Source organism: Phacochoerus africanus, chromosome 11 (assembly GCF_016906955.1).
Source record: "Phacochoerus africanus isolate WHEZ1 chromosome 11, ROS_Pafr_v1, whole genome shotgun sequence".
Classification (NCBI taxonomy): domain Eukaryota; kingdom Metazoa; phylum Chordata; class Mammalia; order Artiodactyla; family Suidae; genus Phacochoerus; species Phacochoerus africanus.
Genome location: NC_062554.1, coordinates 128,214,132 through 128,230,622, shown reverse-complemented (window position 1 = coordinate 128,230,622; position 16,491 = coordinate 128,214,132). Strand labels below are relative to the sequence as shown.

The window sequence follows — 16,491 nt, the reverse complement described above, 5'->3', positions numbered from 1 at the left end:
GGCTCATGCTCCTCGGGGGGAGGGAGACATGATTCGAAATTTCTTTGAATTTTTCCATATCTTCTCCCAGAGAGTGGTCTGCAGCTAATACGGAAGCTTTTCCTTTTCCATTTTTTAGTTTCCAAAGTGATAGCTGGCCTTCCTTTTTTAAAAATTGGAACACACAGAGTCCCCAAATGCCTGGCGTTCAGCACTTTGAAATCAGAAGGGTAAATATTTTCCACACAAAAGTAAATTGTCAGTGCTGTCGTCTCTCACCCCAGCGTCCTATTCTTGGTGTCCCGAGGTGTCTGTTTGTTCTATCCAGACAGCTCATCTTCTCACCCATTACCATTTCCCTCGTCATGGAAGCTTCTCGACTAAAGGCATATTCTCCCAGCCCTTGGTGACCGTTGGTACTGAATGGCCTGCCTGACTGAATGATTTTATTGCCTTACTTTCTGTTTCACCACAGAATGATGCTGCATACACCCAACGGATCCACCGTTAGTTTCGCCTTTATCAGCATGTGCCCTATGCCTTTTCCTTACATTTATTTTCTCACCTGGGGCATTGGCACATCTTGGACTTATTTTAACCTGACGGGCGGAATGCGTGTCACACGTTCCTAATTTTCAGTTTTCTCTCCTAATTTCCAGTCTCCCCAAGACAGCTTCCAGCTTTTCCATGGCAGGAGGCAGAAATGTCAGTCTTCAGCTTTCTTGAGAGAAAACGCGAGGAAAAGGAAGGGTTCGGGCATGTTTCAATGGTGGTCGCCAGTGGCGCTGTTGGGGGTCCTCAGACGCAAAGCGGACTGATGGGCCCTGTGGCGCCGTCTCCGCAAGCCATCCACGCTCAGTAGGCAGACGGAGATTAGCAGGCAAAAGTTAGTTAGCCTCTGAATTTCTAGTACATGCCACCTTTTACACCTCCTGTTGAGATTCTCAGCGTTTATTCTCCCGCAACCTGCTTGGGGAGCCTTCCCATCACTGTCGACTGAAAGCAGTGGGGTTAGTCTCAGGTCGGAGGGGCCAGAGGGCGGGGGGGGGGGGGGGGGGGGGGGGGCAGGGGGGTGGTTAGCCAGAAAACTAGGTGGTGATGGAGTTTGAGAAATCTTCCAGATTCTCATCTTCACCGGCAGCACCGTCCCGGTGCAGCACTGGGATGTGGGGACGTGGCCCCTCAGGGATGCGTGTCGCCTTGAGAGTTATTGCTACGTGGCACCCTACGCTGTTGTGCTTAAGCCTTACATTATGGATTTTGTGCCTAAAATGGCAAAGAAGTCATTTACTTTTCTGGGAAATCAGAATCGCTCCACAGTAGGGAATTTCCCTTGTAGTGCTGCTTCTGTCACACTTTTCTCTCCTTGAATAAGTATTTCAACAAAGCAAAAGTATGCATGTACATAAACACATACAAGGGATAAGAATAAAAGAAAGCTTCACGTGCTTAGGAAAATAACCTCTTGGTATTTGATACAATAGCATTTTATTAACTGCTTAGAAAGAAGATAAACAAAGGGACTGCCATCCTGAAAAGGGTCATTTTCTCACTATCTTCGTATACACTTAGATAATTATTAGGTGATCTGCTTTCCAGGAGGTATGTGCAATAATGCCAATTTTTACAGGAGTTGAGAAGCTGTTGGTTTATTTGGATTTTTTTTTTTTTTGCGTTTAGAATTCTTATAGAATAAGTATTTATTAAAAACACGAGAACTGAAAAAAAAAATTCTTTTCTTAAATAGCTAAGAATACCTCTCAGGAAACCATGTTAAGAGATCTTCAAGAAAAAATAAGTCAGCAAGAGAATTCCTTGACTTTAGAGAAACTGAAGCTTGCCTTGGCTGATCTGGAAAAGCAGAGAGATTGTTCTCAAGACCTTCTGAAGAAAAGGGAACATCACATTGAACAACTGAACGAAAAGCTGAGCAAAACAGAGAGAGAGTCTGAAGCTTTATTGAATGCTCTGGAGATAAAAAAGAAAGAGTATGAAGAATTGAAGGAAGAGAAAACTCTGTTTTCCCACTGGAAAAGTGAACACGAACAACTTTTAAATCAGCTGGAATCAGAAAAGGAAAGCTTGCAGAATAAAATTAATCACTTGGAAACCTGTCTGAAGACACAACAGATAAAAAGCCACGAATACAATGAGAAAGTGAGAACACTGGAAATGGAAAGAGAAAATCTAAATGTTGAGATCAGAAACCTTCACAACGTGATAGACAGCAAGACTGCAGAGGCAGAGACACAGAAACGGGCGTATGGAGAGCTCCAACAGAAAGCTGAGTTCTCAGATCAGAAGCATGAGAAGGAAATAGAAAATATGTGTTTGAAAATTTCTCAGCTAACTGGACAGGTTGAAGATCTAGAACATAAGCTTCAGTTACTGTCAAGTGAAATCAGGGACAAAGACCAGCGTTACCAAGACTTGCACACCGAATCTGAGAGCCTCAGGGATCTGATAAAATCCAGAGATTCTCTTGCAGTGACAAACGAGGCTCCTCAGAGAAGTCTTTTGGGTTTTGAACCGCAGTCTGCAATGAATAATTCCTTTGCAAATATAACTGGAGAACAAGGAAGCGTGCCTTCGGAAAGGATCAAGTGCCGTTTAGAAACAGATCAAAGTCCCGAGCGTTCAGCCATGTTACACAATAGAGTCATTTCTCTTGAATTTTCGTTAGAGTCTCAGAAGCAGATGAACTCGGATCTACAAAAGCAGTGTCAAGAGTTGGTGGAAATCAGAGGAGAAATAGAAGAAAATCTAATGAAAGCAGAACAGATGCATCAAAGTTTTGTGGCTGAGACAAGTCAACGCATTAGTAAGTTACAGGAAGACACTTCTGTTCATCAGAACGTTGTTGCTGAAACTTTAGTTGCCCTGGAGGGCAAAGAAAGAGAGTTACAACTTTTGCATGAAAAATTAGCAACTGAGCAGGCAGAAACTCAAGAATTAAAAAAGAGCAACCATTTACTTCAGGAATCTCTAAAGGAGCTACAACTTTTGTCTGAAACGCTGAGCTTGGAGAAAAAGGAAATGAGTTCCATCATTTCTCTCAACAAAAAGGACCTTGAAGAGCTGACCCGAGAGAATGAGACGCTCAAGGGAATGAACGCAAACTTAACCCAAGAGAAGATGGATTTGCTCCAAAAAACTGAGAGTTTTTCCAACTGTATAGATGAAAGAGACAAAAGCATTTCAGAGCTATCTGATCAGTTCAAACAAGAAAGACTTACTTTACTACAAAGATGCGAAGAAACAGGACATGCGTTTCAGGATCTTAGTGAAAAATACAAAGCAGTGCAGGAAGAGAACTCTAGACTAGAATGCTTGCTGAATGAACGCAGCCGTGTTGGTGAAGATCGAAAAAATGAACTGGAACAGCTAAAGGAATCACTTGCGAGGGAACACCAAGCATTTGTATCACAGTTAGCATTAGCTGAAGAAAGAAACCAGAGTTTAGTTCTGGAGTTGGAGACAGCGCAGCAAGCCCTGAGATCTGAGATTACAGACATCCAAAACAGTTCCAAGAGGGAGGCTGATGGTTTAAAGCAAGAAATCATGACTTTAAAGGAAGAGCAAAGTAAGATGCAACAGGAAGTTGATGCCTTATTACAAGAGAATGCGCACCTCATGGAATTAATGAAGACGAAACATGAGCATCAGCATCTGGAACTGGAACCCATTTGGGCCTCGGTGAAAGAAGGAGAGAGGGAGCTAAATAAAGGTCAGGTTCAACTTCCGATGGCTCTTGAAGCTCAAGAAGCTTCTCTAGACAGTAGTAATGCACAACAGGTACAATTAGAAATTGAAGTGAGAGACTTGGAATTAAAACTTCAGGAGAACGAGAAGGAGGAGGCATCACAGATAATTGGAGGAGAATTAGAAACTGGAAATTTGCAACGAGACACTCAATCACAAGACGTGAGCAGCCTTGGAGATTGTGAAGTCCATCCGGAAGACAAGTTTCTCTCAGTGCTTCATGAACTGTCAACAAATCAGCAGGACAACGCCCACCTGCAGTGCTCCCTACAGACAGCAGTGAGCAAGCTGAACGAGTTAGAGAAAATGTGTGCAGCACTACAGGCGGAAAAGCTTGAGCTCATATCCGAGCTGAACGGCTCAAGGTCAGAATGTATCACGGCAACCAGTAAAATGGCAGAAGAGGTGGGGAAACTGGTTAATGAAGTTAAAATACTAAACGACGAAAATGGACGTCTTCAGGGTGAGACAGTGAAACCAACGCCAGAAAGTGAGTTTGGTGAACAGCAAGAGGAGCAGACAGCTGTGTCCTTCAATCCTGTGGATGACAGTAATTTCGCTGAGCACCTGACAGTGTCAAACAAAGAAGTTCGGATGCACTTTGCTGAATTACAAGAGAAATTCTCATCTTTACAGAGTGAACACAAAATGTTACATGATCAGCACTGTCAGATGAGCTCTAAGATGTCAGAGCTGCAGTCCTATGTGGACTCACTAAAGGCTGAAAATTCAGTCTTGACCATGAATCTGAGAAACTCGCAAGGTGACGTGGTAAAGGAGGTGATGCCGGGACCTGGGGAGGAGCGTTTACTGTCCTTGTCGTTCTCTGGTGTGACTGACAGTCCTGGTAACACAAGTTTGGGAGACGCCTCTTTTTACAAAGATCTTTTAGAGCAGGTGGGAGAAATGTCCCTTTTGAATAATTTTGAAGGGAATGTTTCAGGAAACCAGTCTAACGTAGAGGAAGCCTCTTGCTCCAGTTTGGAGGAGGAGGATGTGACCAGGAGAGAGGCCCTTTCTGCCCCAGCAAGAAGTGTTGAAGAACTTGAGATCCTTTGTCAGATGTACCTGCAGTCCCTCAAGAAGCTGGAAGAGAAAATTGAAAGTCAAGGGATCATGAAAAATAAGGAAATTGAAGAGCTCGAGCGGTTACTAAGCTCTTCGAGGGAAGAGCTTGATTGTCTCAGGAAGCAGTATTTGTCGGAAAATGAAGAGTGGCAGCAGAAGCTGACATGCGTGACTCTGGAGATGGAGTCCAAGCTGGCAGCAGAAAAGAAACACACAGAACACCTGACGCTTGAGCTCGAGGTGGCACGACTCCAGCTGCAGGGTCTGGACTTGAGTTCTCGGTCTCTGCTTGGCACTGACATGGAAGATGTAAGTACCCGGGCCGACGTGCTCTTTCTCTAATCACGCGCCTCGTAGGCGTGCAATCAGTGTTTGTTGACTTGCAGTCGACATTAAATCTAAATTAAAATATTCTTAGGGTTCAAGGACATAAGAACAAAATATACTAAAGTTTTGAAAAAAATAAACCAGAACTTTGGGAAAGTGAGTTAACTTTATGGAGGGGGGGCGGTAGACTTCTAATCATGATTATCTTCAAACACTATGATTTGAACACGACTAAAGATGTTTTTTAACGTCTCTTGGAGAAAATTATGTCAGAACATCTTCTTCATATGTGTTCTCTCTCTTTGTGAGTTAACAGGCACATTAAACATTAAATTGGAACTTAGGAATGGTAAGGTGATATGAACTTGAACCTCTCTTGCTCTTTTCAGACTGTTTTGAATGTTACAGAGTTATAGTCATGAAACTAAATATTGCAGTCTATTATGTATTTCTGAATATTTTTCTAATAGTTGGCCCGGATCCAAATCTGTGATTTGGTACTCGTCATTTAGAGAGACATCTCCTTCTTTTGAACAAGAAAATTGAAAACCGAATATGAAATTCTTTAGTTACGTATACCTTTGTCCTTTCTAGTCTAGCAGCTAAACTAACAATTCCATGCAATCAATGAGTCTCACTTGATTTCCTCCTCCTGCCTCTGTAAGGAGGGAGGGCAGGTGGAGAGGTGACAGCAGTGTAGTCACAGTAGCAGATCCCCGTTTTACAGATAAGAGAAGGAGGAGGTTCAAGCATGTGGTTTATCAAAGGATATAGCACTGAGTGCTTGATCTGTGATAAGTTCTTGGGCTAGGAATCTGGTCATGAGACCTACTGCTTTCTCTTACTGATGATACCATAAATGCTGAAGATAGAAGCTGACCATTTTATGTAGAATTTGTCAGCTTCTTATTTGATAACAGCAAAGAAAATTTCATAGGCTACTTAGAATATCCCTAGCAAGAAAAAAACATTGACAGGTAGCTACATCATTACAATTTAGACAATCAAATAACTGAACTGAAGGCTTATTGTCTTCATGATAAATACCCGTACCTTGCCCATAGAGAATAACTTCCTCAGTGTTTAATGGTGCCAATATTTGGATGGAGAGAGACAAATTTGGTGGGAAATGCGTCCTTTGAAGAGATGTGTTTGGCAGAGGCAAGTAGCCAGTTTCCAAAAATCAGTAATTAAGCCGATTTAATTCTGTTTTGATTCTTCTTGAAAAATAAAATGCATTCTCATTCTATCTTACAACTGTAGGCTATTCAGGGTGGAAATGATAGCCGTGACATAAGAGAATCAGAAGAATATACTTCAGAAACTAAAGAGAGGACACCAAAGCATGAGATCGATCAGATTTGTGAAAAAGATATTCAGCAGGACCTCGGTCTAGAGATTAAGAAAATAACCAAGGCTAGTGCAGTCAGACTCACAGGAGGATGGTCCAGAGAGCAGTCCCCAGAAACCAGTCCTGAGATTCCACTGGACGACACAACCCAGGGCTGTTCAGAATGCATTTCTGAATTGTCACCTTCTGGTCCTCATGCTTTGGTACCTATGGATTTTCTGGAGAGTCAAGTAACCATTCAGAATCTCCAGCTGCAGGTGAAAGAGACATCAGATGAGAATCTGCGATTACTTCAGGGCCTAGAGGAACGTGACCAAAAAGTCAAAAGCTTGCTACATGAAATCAAAGAGTTAGACTCAAAACTCAGTTTACAGGAAGCACAACTAACTACCAAGATTGAAGCATGTATGGAATTGGAAAAAGCAGTTGAGGAACTTAAGAAAGAAAAATCGGATTTGAATGAAAAATTGGAATCCTTTTCTTGTGATAACCAGAGAGTAGTAGAAAGATCAGGAGGCCTCACCTCATCGGACTTAGAAATGGGCACAGATAAACTGTCATGTGAAGTTATTGAAGACGACGTAGCCAAGGCGACCGACAGCTGGGGAGAGAGGTATTTTGACATGAACAATGAGCTACAGAGGATCAAATCTGAGAAAGGTAGCACGGAGCATCATGCCCTCTCTGCAGAAGCTGACTTAGAGGTAGTTCAGACAGAGAAGCTGTACTTAGAAAAAGACAATGAAAATAAGCAGAAAGTTATAACCTGTCTTGAGGACGAACTCTCTGTGGTCACACGTGAGAGAGACCGGCTTCGTGAAGAACTGGATACTTTGTCAGAAGAAAACAAAGAGCTGGATCAGCTGTCAGAAAAGATGAAGGAGAAAATAGGAGAGCTCGAATCTCTTCAAGGTGAGCGTCTCCATCTCCAAGAGCAGCTGCAGAGTTTGGAAAAGGACTCACAGGCACTGTCTCTGGTAAGGAGTGAGCTGGAAAACCAAATCGGACAACTGAATAAAGAGAAAGACTCACTCATAAGGGAATCTGAAAGCTTGCAGAGCAAACTGAGTGAACTGGAGCGTGAAAAGCTGACCACTGCCAAGGCCTTGGAGGCTGCACTCATGGAGAAAGGCGAGGTCGCGGTGAGGCTGAGCTCAACGCAAGAGGAAGTGCACCAGCTGAGAAAAGGCATTGAGAAACTACAGGTCCGCATCGAGGCTGACGAAAAGAAGCAGCTCCACGTCTCAGAGAAGCTAAAAGAGAGCGAGCGTAGGAATGACTCGCTTCAGGATAAAGTTGAAAACCTTGAAAGGGAACTGCAGATGGCAGAAGAAAACCAAGAGCTGGTGATTCTTGATGCTGAGAATTCCAAAGCAGAGGTGGACACCCTGAGAACACAAATGGAATTGATGACCGAAAGCCTGAAAACTTTAGAATCAGACCTTGTCACGACACGGTCAGAAAAAGAAACCCTGACGAAACAACTACAAGAAAAACAAGGTCAGGTGTCTGAATTAGACACATTGCTCTCCTCATTGAAAAATCTATTAGAAGGAAAGGAACAAGAAAAAATACAGATGAAAGAAGAATCTAAAGCTGCAGTGGAGATGCTACAAACACAATTGAAAGAGCTAACTGAGGAAGTAGCAGCCTTGTGCAAGGACCAAGAGACCTGGAAGGCCCAAGGGCAGAGTCTGGACTCACCAGTGCAGGAAATACATCAGCTGAGATGTGGCATTGGAAAGCTGAAAGTCCACCGAGAGGCTGACGAAAAGAAGCAGCTCCATATCTTAGAAAAACTGAAGGAAAGTGAGCATCATGCAGATTTACTTAAGGATAGAGTTAAGAACCTTGAAAGGGAACTAGAGGTATCAGGAAAAAACCAAGAACATGCGATTCTTGAAGCTGAGAAGTCCAAAGCAGAGGTAGAGACCCTGGAAGCAAAAATAGAGGAGATGGCCCAAAATCTGAGGGATTCAGAATTGGATCTTGTCAATATAAGGTCAGAAAAACAAGACCTGATAAAAGAATTACAAAAAGAGCAAGGGCGAGTGTCTGAGTTAGAAACACTGAATTCTTCATTTGAAAAGCTACTGCAAGACAAAGAGCAAGAAAAAGAACAGATGAAAGAAGACTCTAAAGCTGCAGTGGAGATGTTTCAAATGCAATTAGAAGAGCTCAAAGAGAAAGTGGCAACTTTGTGTGATGACCAAGAGACCTGGAAGATCAAAGAGCAGAGCCTGAGTAGTCAAGTGGATTCCCTTGAACAAGAGAAGGCTCAATTGCTCCAAGGCCTTGACGAGGCCAAAAGTAATTACGTTATTTTGCAGAATTCTGTGAATGGCCTCATTCAAGAAGTAGAAGATTGCAAGCAGAAGCTAGAGAAAAAGGATGAAGAAATCTGTATCCTACAAAATCAGACTCAAGACCACGAGCAGCTCGTTTCTAAACTGTCCCAGATGGAAGGAGAACAACAACTCTGGAAGAAGCAAAAAACAGAACTGGGAAACCTGATGGTGGAAATGGAGCAAAAGATCCAAGAGGTGCAATCCCAAAACGACACTTTGCAGGACGCCTTAGAAGCTCTGCAGAATTCTTCCGAGGGTCTAGAGAAAGAGCTTGAACTGACAAAAATGGAAAAGATGTCCTTGGTTGAAAAAGTAAGTGGCTTTATGTCCTGACATTTGAGTGTGTGGTCCTGAGGGAGGGGCAACCACTGTGTAATTTGTTTCTTTCTGGACAGTGTTTGCAGTATTGGATCAAACTTTATAAAGACTTGAAATTTTGAGGTCTTGAGCCGCGGTCACCACCAGCAGCTGTGACTCTGCTTTGGCACACACTTCCATGGGGCACGTCTATGGGTTGTCCAGTTTTCACTGTGGCACCTGGACAGGGGAGAAGCTTTGGGTTATGCTTGGTTCCCTTCTCGCAGCACATCAGAATAGTAGCCTCCATATCCATACCCAGTTGAGAACCACTGCTGTAAAGAGTGTAACAGACCCCAGTTAGAATCAGTAGGGATCCCATTTGTCACTGTCCTGCCTTTTTTTGCCTTTAGGAGAAAGAACGATTGACAGTATTGATATAATTGTAACTGACAGAACCTTTGTGGGTCCTGGGGCCTTTGCACTTTCGGGCCCGTCTTTTGCGCCTTCTCTTTGGGCAATCTCCTGTTTTGTTAGTTGATTAAAGGGAAGACCTGCCAGTAAGAGGCTCAATTATTAAAGAAAAGTGAAGATTTTGCCCTGTACTTCCTAACTGATCCAGGAAAGCAATTCCTTCAAATTCAAATTTTACTGGACAAATATTAAGAGAAGAGAGTGCCCAGAAAATATAATCATTTATATCTCTACATTTCCCAGGACATTCAAGTTTTTGTATAGCTTGCAAGAGATGGCAGTTATGGTGAGACAGACGAACTATACCAGGCTGTTTCAACCTGCTATGGGGCGAATGCAGACAATATCACTTTAATGATTCATAGGCATGTTTCCCGCAGGCTGGGATGGCATATTGGAGAATTAGTAAGAGATCCCAGGACGGATAAAAGTCTAAGTTGTCGCCTCGTACAGTATTCTCTGATGTTTAAATTTAATTCAAAGCACTCTGTCTATGAAAGATTTAAAGACCTGGTAATAGTATATTTCTTTGTCCTTCCTTTCCTTATCGCTGTCTTTTATTCAGTCTTCGGTAGAAAGAAGGTAAGCTTATTGGTAGTTTTGAGGATATTAGTTGAGTGGATGAGTAAAGGATTAGCGGGGTTTTTACTGTTGGGGGCTGGAGGGAATGTCATGAATGTGCTTTATCAGAGTGTTTACATTGACCAGACAGACAATCAGAAGCAGATCCTAACAGACAAAGATGAACTTTCAGGTAAACACAATGACTGCAAAGGAAACTGAGCTGCAGAGGGAAATGCATGCGATGGTGCAGCAAACCACGGCGCTGGAAGAAGAATTTAGTGGGGAGAAAAACAGGCTCACTGAAGAATTAAAGAGCAACAAAGTAAGTTTCTCGGTGACAGATTCATTACGCCCTGATCATTCTTGCGCATTCTCTCTCATTTGTTTTTAAGGTCTTCTGTAATGTACCAAACTTTTTTTAGCTTTTGAAAAAAATAGCCCAAGCTCATGTCATGACCAGACTTGCAGTAGTCTTCACCATCCAGCACTCTCATGAGCCCAGAAGGAGTCAGGAGATGCCCTTGAACACATGAAAATACTTGTCATGGAGCCCAGATATTTTTTTTCATGGAAGACGACCCTTGTAACTACATTAACTCATACCAGAAATGGATTGCAGGCAGCTTTCAACAGGCTGTTTTCCTAGCCTGCCACAAATTACAAGCCAGAATGTTGCTAGAGACAGATGCACTGCTCTTGCAAAGTACTAGCAAAGTAACAGAAAGAAAGCCACAGAAAAATGTAAACTTGGAGCAGTCTTGTGGAGCTTTTTTAGAGCAGGTTGTGGTAGAACTATCACATTTGGGCTGCCACTGCCACCTCTGGTCCCCTGGTAGATGTTGCTGATTCAGACTCTCACTTTCTCCCGGATCTCTGAACACTGTCTTTTTTTTTTTTTTAGGGACAAAGTTGTGACCTATGGAGGTTCACAGGCTAGGGGTGGATTCGGAGCTGCAGCCACATCAATGCCTGATCTGAGCCAAGTCTGTGACCTACACCTCAGCTCTTGGCAATGCCAGATCCTTAACCCACTGGGTAGGGCCAGGGATTGAACCTGCATCCTCAGGGATACTAGTCGGGTTCATTTCTGCTGAATCACAATGGGAGCTCCTGAACACTGAGTCTTAAAGTAGCATCTACCCTGCATGCAGAACTGGCAGATGAAATGCAACCTATTTGCCAAACCTAGTTAAATGGTAAACATTCCTATATCCTGATAGTCCTCATGTAATTTCATCCCTAAGCAGTCTGAGAAAAGGATAGCAAAATATAATTGTGATTATGCCCCAGAATAATAACAAAAAGTTGAAATAATTTTGTAGTAGTTTGTATAAAGAGTTGCGGAAGTCTGTGCTTTTCTTTAGATATGGTATTTAAGTTAATGAAAAGTTTTAGCATTTAATCTCAGCAATTGACACATGGACTGACTTTTCTGGCAATGCTGCGTGGAAGGAGTTCCTAGGAATGGTATTTGAGTCCTGCATCTGCCAAAATCTCCTTTGGGTACTTGAGGATTGCAAGAATATTGTTATTTGTTTTTCATTTACAGGCGCTAGTAAAAAGATAAGCTAGGTGTTTGGTCTCAAGTCCACATATATGAGTGTGTTGGTTTTTAGTGACTTTATTCATTCTGTAACCACTGCTCCAGTCAGAGGATAGAATGGTGACCCATAGCCATCCTGTAGTTCCTTCACTCTCAGAGCTTACCATCTCGGCACAATACATCATCAACTAAAAAATGTACAAGATAATCATAAACTGTTAAGTGCTATAGAGGACACATAAGCTTCTTCACTGCAGAATATTTGGGGAGTGCAGTGTGGGAGTAGGGAAAAACCTAATGTAGACAGGTGGTCTGAGCATGTCACCCGCAAGATGAGGAGTCAGCCACGTGAAGAACAGAGCAGAGGAAGGAGCCTTCTAGGTTTAGAGAGCCGTGTGATCAAGTCTCTGCGATTAGAAACATCTTTGTACTTTTTAGAAATTGAAAGGAAGCCATTGTGGCTGGAGTCAGGTGGAAAATAGCGTGAAAAATGGCTGCTGTAGTAAGGAGGCGTGGTGAAGAACTAGAGGAGAATCGAAAGGAATACCAAATACAGGGGGCTGGAGATCGAAGGGGAGGTTTAGGGTGGATGCATGAATTTGGCCAGTTCAGAATATAGGTAGTGTTTAAAAATTATGGGAATGACTTGTAGTTGCCAAGGGGGAGGGGGAGGGAGTGGGGTGGTTGGGGAGCTTGGGGTTAAGAGATACAAACTATTGCCTTTGGGATGGATTAGCAATGAGATCCTGCTGTGTAGCACTGGGAACTATGTCCAGTCACATATGATGGAGCATGATCATGTGTGAAAATAGAGTGTGTACATGTATGTGTAACTGGGTCACCATGCTGTACAGTAGGAAAAAAATTGTATTGGGGAAGTAACAATTAAAAATAATAATAATAAATAAGACTTCATCTACTTTCAAAAAAAAAAAAAAGATAAAAGGCTAGGCACTCTTGCCACTTCTGTAACACTGTACTTGAGGTTCTAGTCTGTGCAATCAGGCAAGGAAAAAAATAAACAAATAAAGGAATCCAAAAAAAAAAAAAAATTATGGGAATGGTAGAGAACCATTGGAGAAGGGAATGTGGCCCTGTGCCTAGCCCAGAGGACCTCCGCGTAGGGTAAGACGGAGGTGGAAGGACCAACAAAAAAGCTGAGAAGACAAGAGGAGGCAAGCCAAGAGAGTGTTGTGTTCTCGAAGCCAAGAGTGGAGGCTGTCTCAAGATCGAAGGAGTGGTCAGCATCCTCGTGTTCGACTTACAGTTCGAGTGAGATGAGGACTGAGGGGTGCTCCTTGGATTTGCAGTATGGAAGCTGATGATGCCATGCAAGCTATTTCAGAAGGAGCTGGGATAGAAGCAGGTTGGGGTGGGCTGGGGAGTGAATGGTTATGAGGAAATGGACACAGCGCATATACAAACGTGTAGAAACAGCCATTTGGGATCATGTATGGAGAGAAGCCAGATTCCTCCAAGGCTGGGGTTTGCTAGTCCTGCACAGGGAAGGGAGAGAGGGGCAGCAGAATGGAGGGCTTGTGGAAGGAAGTGATCATCTCACAGTGACAGAAGATGGAATCTAAGCTGGCCAAGGAAGAAAAGGAAAAGTTATGAGGGGCTTGAGTGTGGAGGTGGTCGTGTTGGTGGTGCTGTTGATGAGGTTAAGGAATTATTGCAGCAGAAGTACTTAAATAAGTGAGCCTAGGAGGGTTTGGTCCAGAATGGTTTAGCTGAAGTCAAGGTTTCAGAGATTCAGTGGTCCCTGTGGGTGTGACCTCAGGGGTGGCTGGGCTTGAATCAAGGAAACTGCCCTTGGAGATGAAGTTCCCGTGCAAAGGGATACTCGTCCCTTGGTATCCTTGGGGGCTTGGCTCCAGTACCTCCGTGGATTCCAAAATCCACAGATGCTCAAGTCTCATACTTGCATATATAACCTAGGCATATCCTCTTGTATGCTTTAAGTCACCTGTAGATTACTCAAAATACCTAATTACTATACAGTGTAAGTGCTGTGTGGAAACTTGCTGGTAAACTGCAAACTCAAGTTTTGCTTTTTGGAACTTTCTGAAACTTTTTTTTGGGGGGGAATATTTTTGTTCTGCAGTTGTTTGAATCTGTGGGCGTGGAATCCGTGGATACAGAGGGTGGACTGTGCATTGCTAAGGATTATAGCACTAATTTTATATAAGTTTTGTCTTGCCTGTAAACTATTTTTTCCTCTCGGTATTCAGTATTTCCTAAACATGTATGTAAATCCAGGATCTGGATTACCGTCCCATGATTTTATTACTTTCCTCATTAGAGTCAACTGAAGGAGCTCATGTTAGAAAATAAGGACTTGAAGGAGAGTTTGGATTGTGTACACAAAGACCAGATGGAAAAGCAAGAGAAGATGAGAGAAGAAATAGCTGCCTATCAGATACGACTGCAGGAAGCTGAAAAGAGACACCAGGCTTTGCTTCTGGACACAAACAAACAGGTAAAACTTTGCAGTCTGGTTGGTCTGGTTACAGGGGAGCTGGAGAGTGCGCGCTGACCACGGCAATGAGGCATGTGTTGCAGGAATGTCAGTGCCTTGCGTTATTATGTTGTAGAGTCTTGTGAACGGTCCCATCCTCTTAAGGTCACCATCTTTCCCCCTCTTACTTGCATGTCTTATTCTATGACTTGATTTATTTGAAACACATTTCCCTCTTGGAGTAGCATAGGAAGAGAGTCGCAAAGACCATTTGAAAGAGTCCTTGGAACGGGTTTTGGTTTTTGCTCCTTTTCCTTAAGATGTTTCCAGCTGAGCCTCCTGGCTGAGGTAACCTTTTTCTGTCCTAGTATGAAATGGAAATCCAGACGTTTCGAGAGAAATTGACTTTGAAGGAAGAATGTCTCAGCTCACAGAAGGTGGAGATAGACCTCCTAAAGTCCAGTAAAGAAGAACTTAGTAATTCTTTGAAAGCGACCACTGAGATTTTAGAAGAACTGAAGAAAACCAAGGTATGTTCACTTGTCATGCTTCCCAACTGAGACTGGCTCATAAATATAATAGTGGTTTTATTTTATTTTATTAAAAAAATTTTTATTATAGTTGATTTACAGTCCTCTGTCAATTTCTGCTATACAGCAAAGTGACCCAGTTATACATATATATACATTCTTTTCACACATTATCCTCCATCATGTTCCATCACAAGTGATTAGATATATAGTTCCCTGTGCCATATAGCAGGATCTCACTGCTTATCTACCAAATGCAATAGTTTGCATCTACTAATCCCATACTCCCAGTCCATCTCATTCCCTCTTCCTCCCCGTTCTCCATGTCCATGAGTTTATTTTATTTTTTTCTGTAGATAGGTTCATTTGTGCCATATACTAGATTCAATATATAAGTAATATCATATGGTATCTGTCTTTCTTTTTCTGATTTATTTCACTTAGTATGAGGGTCTCTAGTTCCATCCATGTTGCTGCAAATGGCATTATCTTGTTCTTTTTTATGGCTGAGTAGTATTCCATTGTATACATATACCTTATCTTCTTACTCCATTCATCTCTCAATGGACATTTAGGTCGTTACCATGTTTTGGCTAATGTGAACAGTGCTGCACTGAATGTAGGGGTGCATGCATCTTTTTCAATGAAAGTTCTGTCTGGACATATGCCCAGGAGTGGGGTTGCTGCCATATGGTAGCCCTGTATTTAGTTTTCTGAGGAACCTCCATTCTTTTTTCCACAGTGATTGTACCAATTTACATTCCCACCAACAGTGCAGGAGGGTTCCCTTTTCTCCACATCTTCTCCAACACTTTGTTATTTGCAGACTTATTAATGATGGCCATTCTGACAGGTATGAGGTGGTACCTCACTGTAGTTTTGATTTGCATTTCTCTAATAATTAGTGAGGCTGAGCATTTCTTCGTGTGCCCGTTGGCTATCTGTATGTCTTCTTTGGAGAAATGTCTATTTATGTCTTCTGTCCATTTTTCAATTGATTTGTTTGTTTTTTTGCGCTGAGTTGTATGAGTTGTTTGTTTATTTTGGAGATTAGGCCCATGTTGGTTTCATCATTTGAAACTATTTTCTCCCATTTTGTAGGTTGTCTTTTTTTTTTTTTAATGGTTTCCTTTGCTTTGCAAAAACTTGTAAGCTTGATTAGGTCCCATTGGGTTTATTTTTGTTTTTATTTCTATTGCTTTGGGAGACTAAGAAAACGTTTGTACAGTTGATATCAGAGAATGTTTTGCCTATGTTCTCGTCTAGGAATCTGATGGTGTCTTGGCTTACATTTAAGTCTTTAAGCCATTTTGAGTTTATTTTTGTGCATGGTGTGAGGGTGCGCTCTAGTTTCACTGATACAATGCAGCTGTCCAGTTTTCCCAGCACCCCTTGCTGAAAAGACTGTCTTTTTCCCATTTTATATTCATGCCTCCTTTGGTCAAAAATTAATTGACCATAAGTATCTAGGTTTATTTCTGGGTTCTCTATTCTGTTTCATTGGTCTGTATGTCTGTTTTGGTGCTAGTACCACACTGTCTTGATTATTGCAGCTTTGTAATATTGCCTGAAGTCTGGGAGAGTTATGCCTCCTGCTTGGTTTTTTCCCTCCTCAGGATTGCTTTGGTAATTCTCGGTCTTTTATGGTTCCATATAAATTTTTGGATTGTTTGTTCTAGTTCTGTGAAAAATGTCATGGGTAATTTGATAGGGATTGCATGAGTCTGTAAACTGCTTTTGGTAGTATGGTCATTTTTACTATATTAATTCTTCCAATCCAGGAGCATGGA

General features: G+C 42.3%; 1 protein-coding gene across 1 annotated transcript in view; it reads left to right on the top strand.

Moving 5' to 3' along the window:
* Positions 1–16,491, top strand: part of CENPF (centromere protein F) — a 63,213-nt gene that overhangs the window by 33,134 nt on the left and 13,588 nt on the right. Inside the window, exons 12-16 of the mRNA XM_047753425.1 lie at positions 1,727–5,118; positions 6,400–9,147; positions 10,361–10,492; positions 14,016–14,192; positions 14,540–14,701. Coding sequence (XP_047609381.1) covers positions 1,727–5,118; positions 6,400–9,147; positions 10,361–10,492; positions 14,016–14,192; positions 14,540–14,701 — 6,611 coding nt within the window. The remainder of the gene's footprint in view (positions 1–1,726; positions 5,119–6,399; positions 9,148–10,360; positions 10,493–14,015; positions 14,193–14,539; positions 14,702–16,491) is intronic.